The 13,164-nt window shown below is 42.3% G+C and overlaps 1 protein-coding gene across 1 annotated transcript; it reads right to left on the reverse strand.

Moving 5' to 3' along the window:
* Positions 1 to 8,357: 8,357 nt before the first annotated feature.
* Positions 8,358 to 9,314, reverse strand: LOC137167727 (olfactory receptor 11A1-like). Its single transcript, XM_067570006.1, has one exon. It carries the CDS (start codon positions 9,312 to 9,314, stop codon positions 8,358 to 8,360), a length of 957 nt encoding a protein of 318 aa, XP_067426107.1.
* Between the last annotated feature and the right edge of the window lie 3,850 nt (positions 9,315 to 13,164).

Genomic DNA, 13,164 nt, shown 5'->3' on the forward strand with positions numbered 1-13,164 from the left:
AGTTCCATGGATTCCAAGGCCAGAAGGGACCATTGTGATCACCTAGTCTGACCACTGTGTAACAGGCCAGAGAACTTCCTCCAAAACATTCCTAGAGCAGACACCACATTTTGATTTGAAAAGTTGTCAGCGAAATTAAGACTCCACCGCAATCCCTTGTGAATTGTTCCAATGATTATAGACTGACTGTTAAAACGTTATGCCTTATTTCCTATCTGAAACTGTATCACTTCAACTTCCAGGCATTGGACTGTGTTATACCTTTCTCTGCTAGATTAAAGAGCTCATTATCAAATATTTGTTCCCCATGTAGGTTCCTATAGACTGTAATCAAAATCACGTCACCCCTTAGCTTTCTCTTTCTTAACCTAAGAAAATAGAGATGTTTGTGTCTATCACTATAAGGTATAAACAACGAGAGTCCTGTAGCGCCTTAAAGACTAACAAATTTCCGCAGGGATAAGCTCGTGGGCTGCAACCCACTCCGTCATGCATCTGACAAAGTGGGTTGCAGCCCACGAAAGCTTGTGCCCACAGAAATTTGTTAGTCTTTAAAGTGCTACAGGACTGTCATTGTTTTGCTGTATACAGACTAACATGGCTACCCATCTGGAACTATAAGGTATGTTTTTTAATCCTTTAATCATTCTCATTGCTCTTCTCTGAACCCTCTCCAATTTATTATCATTCACGCCACTTCCAAATATAGAGGTAAAATAACCTCTGTATTCCAACTCAAGGTTCCCTTCTCTGTACAATCCAGGATTGCATTAGGTCTTTGCGCCACTGTGTCACACTGGGAGCTCATGTTCAGCTGATTATTCACCAAACCCCCAATTTTTTTTCAGAGTCACTGCTTCCACCTCTCCATGGAATTTTTTTGAGGCTTTTGTGGAAAATCAAAATCTGAAATGTTTTGGCCAAAGAGCCCATTCATTATGATTCTTCAGTACCACCCCACTGTGTCTCATTGAGGTCAGGTGTCTCAATCACCATTCTGCTCTACAGGCCAGGCTCCTAAATTAGTCTACACATTTGGTGACACACCAAGCATTACTCTCTCATCGTCATCATCAATATTATCATCATTTTCTCAGAACCCCAATTCCCCCTGAGAAATAGTTTCAACTAAAATTTCCCATCAAACCTACTACCAATCCCTTTGGTATGGAAGATAAGGGGATGCAGCACAGTGGAGACAGTCTGAGGCCATGTCTACACTATGGGGACTATAGTGGCATATATGTGGGGCTGTAGGAATGCTGGCATAACCTCACCATGCAGACGTATCCTACAGCGATGGGAAGGGCTGTTCCATTGGTGTTAGGATCACTACCTCCCAGAGTGGTTGTAGCTAGGTCAATGGAAGCTTTTTTCAGTCAACAGAGATGCATCTGTACCATAGGCAAGGTTGGCATTGGGACATTTGTTAGGATACAAGGATATAGTTTAGGTTTGTATAAATATTTAGGACTGTGCCTGAAATTGTCTTTTGGGCCGTCTTTTGGGCCTGCTTTTCTTCCTGAAAGCTATGGTTTTTAAGATACATATGTAAACAAATAAAAAAGACAGTGTGTTCTTCTTGCCTACCCACAACCAGATGGGTTTTCTTTGTTACGATGAGAAAAGAAAAGGGATGTGGTTAAAAAGTTTTGAGGTGTAGAGGGGATTTGATATATGAATCCACAAATTAAGAAAACTCTGACTCCTTTTCAAGACAGACGTCAGAGCAAGGTCAAGGAACCAGTTGGGAAAATGAAGGGGGATAAAAGGAGGTGTGAGAAAAAAACACTATAGGACCATAAAGTAATTATGGCCAAAATGTAACCTCGCTACCTATCCTCCTGTGGGGTACAAAAGAGATGGTACCAAAGTCCCCAGACTCAAGCATATATTGGAAGGGGTGATACTGGGAAGGGGCACTACAGGTATTATTAAGCCTACCCAGAAGAAGGAGGCGGAGAAGGGAGTTCTGTTGGTGTACATGGCTATGGTTAAGGGAAGGAGGCGCTCTATGGGCATATAGAACTGTGGTTGTGGGGGAAGGAAACCCTATCAGCATATAGAGATAAGCCTGACTGGGGTGAAGGGCTACAGTGTTATGCTTGCTTGTTTAATAAACCCATCGCGTTGCCTGCTGATTGGACTCTGGACTGTTGCTTTCCAGCGAACTGTCTGGGAACTGAAAGGGAGAGGGCAGGGGAACCCTAAAAACATTACTCCAGGGGGTGAATTTTTCATACCTTTAAGTGACCTAGTTCTGTTCACCTACATTTTAAGTATAGGCCAGGTTTGAGTGTTGAGTTGCGATAAGGATACGTAGCACTAATGGCTGGCATCAAGTGGGGCTTTGACCCAAAGACAGTCACAGATCTGTTAGAAGCCAATGGAGGAGCTAAGCACCCTTGGTCCAGGAACCCTCAAAATCCTTTCTGTAGTGAGACAGCTGGAAACAGGGGATGCAATGGCCCAAGGCCTTGGGCTGCATGGGAAAGCCTGAGCAGATCTGAGCCATGTGGTCTAAGGAGTTCCCTGATCACAGACAAATTTGGTTTGGTTTTGCAAGCTGAGTGTGTGTTAGAAGAGAGAGGCAGCTGTGTTCCTTACCCTGGGAGGAAGCAGAGAGACAGATCAGTTTGGAGCTTGCTGGGGGAGGTCACACCTGGGAATTTCTTAACAATGTACTTGCTTTCTTCTGTTTCTTTCCACTGTTCCATGCAAGCAGTGCATACTTTCTAAAGAAGCAGGATTGCACCAAAGAGACATTTGAATTGCAACATCAATTCTTCCTCCTAATGGAAGCAAGTCAGCAAGGCTATGAATACTGGTTAACCTCTTGAGCCAAAGGGGCAACAACACAGATTGATCCAAAGCCCACTAAAGACTTCCATTCACTTTATTAAACTTTGGGTGAGGCCCACTATTTAGCCTTTAATCGAATACAGACAATGTGCTTTTTCTGTTTCTCTTCATTCACATGTTCTGTCCATCCCCACTTCGACAGGCAGCATTGCTTTTGCAACATTCGTTCCTGCTGAGTAGCACTTTATGATGCAAGTTGTCTAATTTCAATGGGACTGTGCATGAAATAAAATCCTGATCCTGTCAACTACTTACCATATTGATCCTACATTGGTAGGGAACAGTTTATAGAATTGGACGCCAGGATTTGTTCAAGAAGTTAATGCAATTATGCCTAATTCTCTTAGGCTACGGCTACACTGACGGCGGCAACTTCGATTTCTCTAGATCGACTGAGCGGTCAGTGAAGACCCGCTCAGTCAATCCATAAATCGACGTACTAAGACCACCTTCACAAGAGGTGTAGCGCTGCGTCGACAGGAACACAGGTCCCATTGGCACAGTTCAGAGAAGAAGGCGTGCAGAAGAGAAGCAGAGAAGTCGACAGGAGTTACGCAATTTTTTTGCGTAGCTTGCGTAACTCCTGTCAACTGCCACCGAATCTCGGAGGTAAATGTAGACAGGGTCTTAGATGCTGTGACCTGTCCATGCCCAGGGTAGCCAACTGATAATGCCAAAGTCAGGGCAGGCTGTAAAAGGGAAGCAGATTCTCCCAGCACTGGTGGGTGGCACTGAAGTCAGACTTCCCAACCAGCCACAAACTTCACTTCTGAATCCCCACAGAAACCAGTACACAAATACACAACAGCCCCCTTTACTGCATTTCAGCTCCAGGCTCCCAAATCAGCACTAGGTCCAGTAAAGAGACCAGTTACTTAAACACTATGCTCTTTAATAAAAAGGCTCCCTCTGACCCCAAGGGGTCAGCCACAGAACCAGTTCAATCACCCTGACATCTGCTGGAAGAGCAATACAGCAGAGCACAAACAATCCAGGAAGTTTTTGGAGAGTGTCGCTGACAATTTCCTGGTGCAAATGCTGGAGCAACCAACTAGGGGCCGAGCTTCTCTTGATCTGCTGCTCACAAACAGGGAAGATTTGGTAGGGGAAGTAGAAGTGGGTGGCAACCTAGGCAGCAGTGATCATGAGATGGTCGAGTTCAGGATCCTGAAGAAAGGAAGAAAGGAGAACAGCAGGATACGGACCATGGACTTCAGAAAAGCGGACTTTGACTCCCTCAGGGAACTGATGGGCAGGATTCCCTGGGAGGCTAATATGAGTGGGAAAGGAACCCAAGAGAGCTGGCTGTATTTTAAAGAGACCTTATTGAGGGCACAAGAGCAAACCATCCCGATGTGCAGAAAGAATAGCAAATATGGTAGGCGTCCAGCTTGGCTTAACAAAGATGTCCTTGGCAAACTTAAACGCAAAAAAGAAGCTTACAAGAAGTGGAAGCTTGGTCAGATGACTAGGGAGGAGTACATAAACACTGCTCGAACGTGCAGGAATGAAATCTGGAAGGCCAAAGCACAATTGGAGTTGCAGCTAGCAAGGGAAGTGAAGGGGAACAAGAAGGGTTTCTACAGGCATGTGGCCAACAAGACGAAGGTTCGGGAAAGTGTGGGCCCCTTAGAGAATGAGGGAGGCGACCTAGTGACAGAGGATGTGGAGAAAGCTGAGGTACTCAATGCCTTTTTTGCCTCTGTCTTCACAGACAAGATCAGCTCCCAGACTGCCATACTGGGTGGCACAGAATGGGAAGGAGGCGAACATCCCGCAGTGCTGAAGGAACGGGTTCAAGACTATTTAGAAGGATTGGACATTCACAAGTCCATGGGGCCGGATGCAATGCACCTGAAGGTGCTGAGGGAGTTGGTTAAGGTGATTTCAGAGCCATTGGCTAGTATCTTTGAAAGCTCGTGGCAACAGGGAGAGGTCCCTGAGGATTGGAAAAAAAACAAATATAGTGCCCATCTTCAAAAAAGGGAGGAAAGAGGATCCAGGGAACTACAGACCGGTCAGCCTCACCTCAATCCCTGGAAAAATCATGGAGCAGGTCCTTAAGGAATCCATTTTAAGGCACTTGGAAGAGACGAAGGTGATCAGGAACAGTCAACACGGATTCACCAAGGGAAAGTCATGCCTGACCAACCTGATTGCTTTCTATGATGAGGTGACTGGCTCTGTGGATGTAGGGAAGGCGGTGGATGTGATATACCTTGACTTTAGCAAAGCTTTTGATACTGTCTCTCACAGTATTCTTATCAGCAAGTTAAAGAAGTATGGGTTGGATGAATGGACTATAAAATGGATAGAGAATGTTATGGCTCAAAGTGATCAATGGCTCCATGTCTAGCTGGCAACCGGTCACAAGCGGAGTTCCCCAGGGGTCGGTCCTGGGGCCGGTTTTGTTCAACATCTTTATTAATGATCTGGAAAAGCACCCTCAGCAATACGACATAAGCAGGTAGATACCCTGCAAGGTAGGGATAGGATAGAGAGTGACCTAAACAAACTGGAGGATTGGTCCAAAAGAAATCTAATGAGGTTCAACAAAGATAAGTGCAGAGTCCTCCACTTAGGAAGGAAGAATCCCATGCACAGCTATAGACTGGGGACCGACGAGCTGGGGGTAACGGTGGACCTGGGGGTAACGGTGGATAAAAAGCTGGATATGAGTCAGCAGTGTGCCCTGGTTGTCAAGAAGGCTAATTGTTGCAAGATGCCAATCATGGGAAGTGATCGGCATTGGTGAGGCATTTAGGTGTGTGTCTGGACAAGTTGAACAGGCAAAAAAAATGATTAGGGGGCTGGAACAAGGCTTATGAAATGAGGGAACTGGGCTTGTTTAGTCTGTGAGGGGGGATTTGATCTTTATACCTGAAAGGGGGTTCCAGGGAGGATGGGGCTAGGCTGTTCTCGGTGGTGGCAGGACAGAACAAGGAGCAACGGCCAAGTTGCAGGGCAGGAGGTCTAGGTTGGACAAGAAAAAACTAAGGGTGGACTGGAATGTTTTTAGTGTGGAGTCCAGAGTCCACATGCTGAGGCTTGACAAAGCCCTGGTTGGGATGACTCTAAAGGTTTATTGTAAAAAGAAAGAAAGAAACCATAGGAGAAATGTTCAAATGATTAAAAGCTGGTTCCCTCTGGTACACATCCCGTATCTGGATGGGTCTAAGTCCTTCGGTTCAGTTGCAAGATGAATTGATCCAGAGGCAGGTGTGTGTCTGCAGCTGAACAGGAAGAAAGGCAAAATGGATTCTGTGGTTTGATCTTATATACCCTCTGTCCTGGGCCATGCGGCCTGGGGAAAGTTACAAGAACTAAAATGGAGTCCAGAGTCACATGGGCCAATCCTGGTGACTCTTCAGCTGGGTTTCTTCTTGGGCCCCTTGCCTCTGTGAATGTCTTAATGGGCCATTAATCAGGCTATTGTCTTGCCACCTCTCTGTCTGGGGTGTGTCCCAGCCAGCCCAAACTGACTTACAGAAATATCAAATGCATCCATAACTTTCACTTTACATATAATACATGAACATAAGTATTATTATCTTACTCAGCATGATATATCCCTTCTAACAGTACCAGACATGATATATCTCACATGAATCGTTATGATTCTGCCCTACTCATGTCACACAATATACTAAATGCCCCCCACTCAAGCCAGCTTGTGTGACAGATGCATTAGAAACTTCTAGCCTAAGATAGTGTCAAACTAAGTAAGAGTTACAGACATTAACTGGCTCGGTTGATGACATACAGATATTGGCTACAGTGACAGGAATTCTGAGCAGGTGACAAACTGTGTGTCATCTCAGCAATTTAGGATATTTCCAAATATTGGAACTATTAAAGGAGAACACAAGAAAGTCAGACCACAATGTTTTGTGATTATATCACAAATGCAATAGGCTTTTGTTAGTGTCAAAAAGCTGTAGCATTTTATTTTAAAAAATACATAAGAAAGAAAAGGGGGGAAACATTATAGTATGACTTAAAACTTGATTATCTTTTGACTGGGACAGTTGGTCACTGTTTAGCTGGTTTGTCTTCCTGCAGGTCAAGTAGATTTATCAAGAAATTATACCTTGAACCAAAGCCCACTGTAAACTCACATTTAGAAGGAAAATGTTTCAGACTGGGTGTTTTCAGTTTTTTTAAAAGGTTTTGAAATGTTCCGCAAGAGGCTGTAAGGGTGAAATCATCCACCACGTTTCCTAAACAGATCCCTCTTTTTGTTTAATTTGAAAAATAGGGACATTTTCCTAAGATTGGAACAATTAACAGGGAATCCAGTAAATATAAACTAGAAAGGTTTTGTGGTCCATCACAAATAACTAGGCGTGAAAGGACTAGATTTTAATCTGTAAATATCCATATACATGGATTCCACCATGCACACACAGACTGACACAAATATTTCCATTGATAAAAATTGAAAATACAGATAGAAAAATAAGAAAAACGCTTCCTGAGAACTAATTAGAGTTTCATTTAAGGCTATTTACTTTGAATATTTTGACATGTGATGTTGATAATTTGTGTTTTAACAATTATACAGCTTTAACTTTTTGAATCTTGATATACAATGTAATTAAATACAGTCTGACCCCCATACTTCCCCAGAACTGTGAAAAAAAAATTTAAAAGCCAAACCCATATTTTTGTGACATGTGTACATTTGAATTATTAAAAGTAGGAAAACATACTTAAAAATAAGCACTGATATTATCCATCAAAAGTATTTAAATTTTTTTTTAAAAATATTGTTGCCAAGCCTAAAAAATAACCTTGTAAGGGTTCAGACAATTTTTGAACAGTTATTTAAAATGTAATAAAAGAGGATAAAAGAACAAAGCATTTCATTATCACTTAATACACAAGTCTTTTGATCAAGCTGGTTGGTAATTTTTTTTTATTCATTTTCGTTTTGGTAGGAAAGGTGGATTTACTGATAGATGACATAGGATGAATACCATGATGGACAGCCCATTGAAGTCAATGAATACTCTTAGCTTGATTTCAGTTAGCACTGAATTTGCTCCCCAAATCTTGTTTGGAAACCCCAAAACTTAAAAAATCCATAAAAATATAAAATAGGGTTTTCACAGCAGGTTAGGAAATTTAGGCACCCTAGCTCACACTTACTTGCAATGGGAGTTTACTGTATAATTGCCCGATTCCACTTATAAAAATCCTGCTTATTCACATCATGGCTACCCCCGTTCCCCACTCTCGCTTCTCCGCATTGCAATAGGATAATCACTGCTGCCAGTGTTAGAGAGACTGAAGTAACATTGGGAGTAAGAATCAATGCAGTTATGACAATTTATACCAGCTGAGGATCTGGCCTTACTTATCTAAATAAATAAAACAGAATGGCAAATAGAACTCTAAAAAATCCTCAGTGTCTTCTTCCTGTAACATGGGATGCCTTGACTGACAAGAACCTGAACCACCAACATGGCTCAGTGAAGAGATCTATTGCCATTTCAGTCAACCTCTCTGAACACCCTACCTTTCCGCAGAACTCTGTTGATGGCCTCCTTGACATCTTTGTTTCTCAGACTATATACGAGGGGATTGATCAGGGGTGTCAAGACAGTGTAAAGGACAGAAAAAATTTTGTTCAGGGCTCTCATTGAACCAGTGTTTGGTAATACGTAGACAATCATTAGGGTGCCATAGAAAATTGTCACCACGATGAGGTGAGAGGAGCAAGTGGAAAATGCCTTTTGCCTCCCAGTTGTGGAAGGGATTCTCAGAATGGTGACGATGATACAAACATAAGATGTCAGGGTCAAAAGAAAAGGGGACAGAATGTCTACAGAGGAGAATATAAGGGTCACCAGGGTCACCAGACTGGTGTCACTGCAGGCTAGTTTAATCATTGGGGTGAAATCACAAAAGAAATGATCGATTTCATTAGGGCCACAGAAGACTGATTGTGACACCAAATATATCAATATGGTAAGAACCATGAACGAGCTTAGCCAAGACCCGGCTGCTAGCTGCACACAGAACCTGCCATTCATAAGTGTTGCGTAGTGCAGGGGTTTACATATCGCTAAGTATCGATCATACGACATCAAAGCTAGCAGATAACACTCAACAGTCACGAGGACACCAAACCAATAAAACTGCACAATGCAGCCGGTCACCGAAATGGCTCTGTCCCCAGTCAGGAAACTGGCCAGCATCCTGGGCAGGATGGTGGAGGAGTAGCAGATTTCCAAGCAGGACAAGTTCCCCAGGAAGAAGTACATGGGGGTGTGAAGGTGCTGATCGGCCACAACTAGTGCCACGATGAGCATGTTGGCAGCCGTGGTGACGATGTAGATCACTAGAAATAGCAAGAAGAAAAGAATCTGCAGTTCTGGGAGATTCCCGAATCCCAGGAGCACGAATTCCGAGATAGATGTTTGATTTTCCCCTTCTCCTTTCCCCATTCTCCATATAAGAGGTCTAGTGATGGAGGAAAAGTAACAAACAGTTAAGGAATTTTCTGTACTATTAAACTCGGTGCATTTCCTTCTATTTGATTCAATACAAATTCAAAAAGTGCAGGTTTATATTTTCTCTCTCAGCTGAGCATCTGCTTTATATCCAGAAGTTGCATAGGATATTGGGATAGATATTCCCCAACAGACAACCCTAAAAGCAGGAGCACTGTTAATATATGCCTCTTCTCCACCTGCCCCCACATCTCTTCATTCAGAGATTCAGAGATTTAAAAGCCAAGGGGAACCACTAGATCATCTAGTCTGACATTCTCTCAGACACATGCCAAATATTTTCCACAGTTGCCCCTGCACTGAGCTTGATAAATTGTGTTTAGCTAAAATACATTTTCCAGAAATACATCCAGGGTCAGATTTCAAACATATTTAGGTGAGTTGTGGGATTTTCAAAGGCATCCAGGCAACAAAACTGCATTTATTTAAATGGGTTTTAAGCAACTAACAGCTTTTAAAAATCCCACAAGTTGACAAAATACCTTTAAAAGTTTGTCTTGCTCAAGACTATACAGGAAGGCAGTGGTAGAGCAGAGAACAGAAACCACATCTCCCAAATGACAGGTTAGTGCCCTAACCATTGGACTATCCTTCCTGTTGAAAACTAAGCTGAAGCATTAAATGGTCAAAGAAAGATTGTCCCACAGATGCCACAATTTCCTAATTTGTGAGAATTTCCAGTCTCCACTGAGTGCACTTCTAATGTACACCCTGTCAGGGGTGGTTTTCAGAACCTCCTAAGAAATGCTAGGGGTCCTCAACTCCCTGTGAATTTGAGGAAGAAGATCCTCAGTCGGACACCTGTAGCATCTCACAAAATTGGGTTAGGAAGGTGCATAGGACACTGCAGGAAAGTCTGGGTAGGTGGAGGATAAACATCTGAAAAACTGAGGGGAAAATTCCCTGAGAAAATAATGAGATATCCAGAAAAGGGAGATGGACAGAGAGCAGGAGAGTGAGGGACATATAGATAGATGGATGTGTAAGGTGATTGATGGATAAAAGGAAGGCTGTTTATGGGAATAGACAGAGGTTTAAGGAGATAGGTAGATAGATGTGTAAGGCGCTCAGCAGAGATATAAATAGGTATATAAGGAGAAAGATAGCTAGACAGATGTGTGAAGGGAAAGATAGAGGGGTAGATATTAAGACAGATAGAGATATTGTGTAAGAGGCTCCATAGAGGAAAGATGGAGTTGCAGATAACAGGTACAGTATGTGTAAGGGGCTCAATAGAGGGAAGAGGATAGAAGGAAGTATATGGGGCTTAACGGAGAGACACATAGGCATGTGTGGGGGTAGATACACCTCTTTTATGTTTCATCAATTTCTCTAGCAATAAATCATGGTGAGATTCTAAAGTCCTTACTCAGGCAGAGCTCCTAGTCAGTGAAGACACCGTCCGAGAGGAATGCTTTTCCGATTAAGAGCTGAGTCTGAGGACAAGACTGAGAGTTTGCCCTGAGATTCGTAACACTTTTACCTTTACCCCTCAGCAGGAAACAATGACCTCTCCATTGACGGTGACTGGGTCTGGTCTCGCACTCAGACTTGTCCTCTCAGTTCCTGGGGAGACACCTACACGTTGCTGCCGTGATGGTTCTCTCTCCTGCTGCCCAGCTTGATTGTTCGTATCACACAAACCCTTATTTGCCTTCTGCTCTGGATTCTTGCAGTGTTTATTAGAGAAAGCAGCCTCCTTTGGCCACCTCTGTTGCTGGGATCTCCCTTGGGGCTGCTACCAGGGATCACTTAGAATTATCTTCATAGGGGAATTAACACTCAGTTGTTTGTTGAAACAGTGTAACACCAAAGCTGATCGTGTTGGTGTGGGTCAGAGACTTTCCCCAGGGATGAATTTATTAAAGAAGGAACTCTACATCCTTGTAAAAAGGATAGAGAATATGGAGGTTGGAGCTAGTGAGCAACAGAGAAATGTAACAGAGTACCATTTAAAAATCATACCTGAAGGCAAGCAACTGAATATTGACAAAATGTGCAAGTGCTTAAATACAAAGGTTAGAAGTCTAAATAATAAAATGGTGAAATAAAACGTCTGACATTAAATGAGGATATTGATATAATAGGCATCATGTTGTTTATGGAAAGTTAGTGGAATGAAGATAATCAAAGGGACACAGTAATAACGGTATAAAATACGTAGGAATGGCAGAGTAGGTCATACTGGAGGGGGAGTGGTACTATATGCTTTTAAAAGCATAGAGTCAAATAAGGTGAAACTCTTGAATGAATCTAACTGTATCATAGAATCTTTATGGATAGAAATTCCATGCTTCAACATTAAGAATACAGCAGTGGGAATATACTACTGACCACCTGCCCAGGATGGTGGCAGTGATTGTGGGGTGTAAAGGGAAGTTAGAGGCTACAAAATCAGAAAACACAAATGCCTGCCTGGGGTCTACTTAAAAACATCATAATAGAGGCTCAAACTAAATATATACCTTAAATAAAAGTCAAGGATGGGACCAAAAAAATCACTCCACTACCAAATAGTAGAGTAATGGAGGCTGTCAAAGGCAAAAAAGGCATCCTTTAAAATTTGGAAGTCCAATCCTAGTAAGAATGGTAGAAAGTAGTACAAACTCTAGCAGGCTGAATCTAAAAGTATTGCAAGACAGGCCATTAAACAATTTGAGAAACAACTTGCAAAAGATGGAAAAACGAACAATATTTTTTTAAGTAGGTCAGAAGCAGGAAGCCAGCCAAACAGGTCGTGGGACCACTACATGACCAAGGTGTTAAAGGAGCACTCAGGGAAGACAAGACCACTGCAGAGAAGCTAAATAAATGATTTGTGCCCATCTTCACTGCAGAAGATGTGGGGGAGATACTCACACCGGAGCTATTCATTTTGGATAACAAATCTGAAGTAAGATTCCACATTATGTCAGTAGAAGAAGTTTTAGAACTGATAAATTAAACAGTAATAAGTCACTAGGCATTCACCCAAGAGTTCTGAAAGACCTCAGATACACTAACTGGGCTACATAACCTATAATTGTACAAGATGACTGGAAGGTAGGTAATGTAACACCAATTTTTAAAAAAGGCTCCAGAGGTAATTCCAGGCCTCTAAGCCTAACCTCAGTACCAGAGAAATTGGTTGAAACTATAATAAAAAACAAAACTTTTAGACACACAGATGAATCTGATTTGTTGGGAAAGAGTCAACATGGTTTTTGTGAAGGGAAATCATGTCTCACTAATCTACTAGAATTATTTGAGCGGGGTCAACAAGCATGCCGACAATGATGATCCAGTTGGTATAACATACTTGGACTTTCAGAAAGCCTCTGACAAGGACGCACACCAAAGACTCTTAAGCAAAATAAGCAGTCATGGGATAAGAGGGAAGGTCCTCCCCTGGATCAGTAACTGGTTAAAAAATAAAGGGTAGGTATAAATGATCAGTTTTCACAATAGAAAGGGATAAACAGCAGGGTCCCCCAAGGATGAGTATTCTAGTAAACAGATTATTAATATCTGGACAAAAGAGTGAACTGAAAAGTGGCAAAGTTTGCAGATGATACAAAATCATAGTAGACAGTTAAATTCACAGCTGACTGCAAAAAGTCACAGGAAGTTCACACAAAATTGGGTGAATGGGTAACAAAATGGCAGATGAAATTCAATATTAATAAGTGTAAAGTAATGCACAATGGAAAAAAAAATAATCCTAAATATGCATACATAATGATGAGTTCTAAATTAGCTGTTACCACTCAAGAAAGAGATCTTCGAGTCATCATGGATACTGTAG

This window comes from Emydura macquarii, unplaced genomic scaffold (genome assembly GCF_026122565.2).
Source record: "Emydura macquarii macquarii isolate MOO-44397 ecotype Brisbane River unplaced genomic scaffold, CSIRO-AGI_Emac_v2 contig_2977, whole genome shotgun sequence".
NCBI lineage: Eukaryota > Metazoa > Chordata > Testudines > Chelidae > Emydura > Emydura macquarii.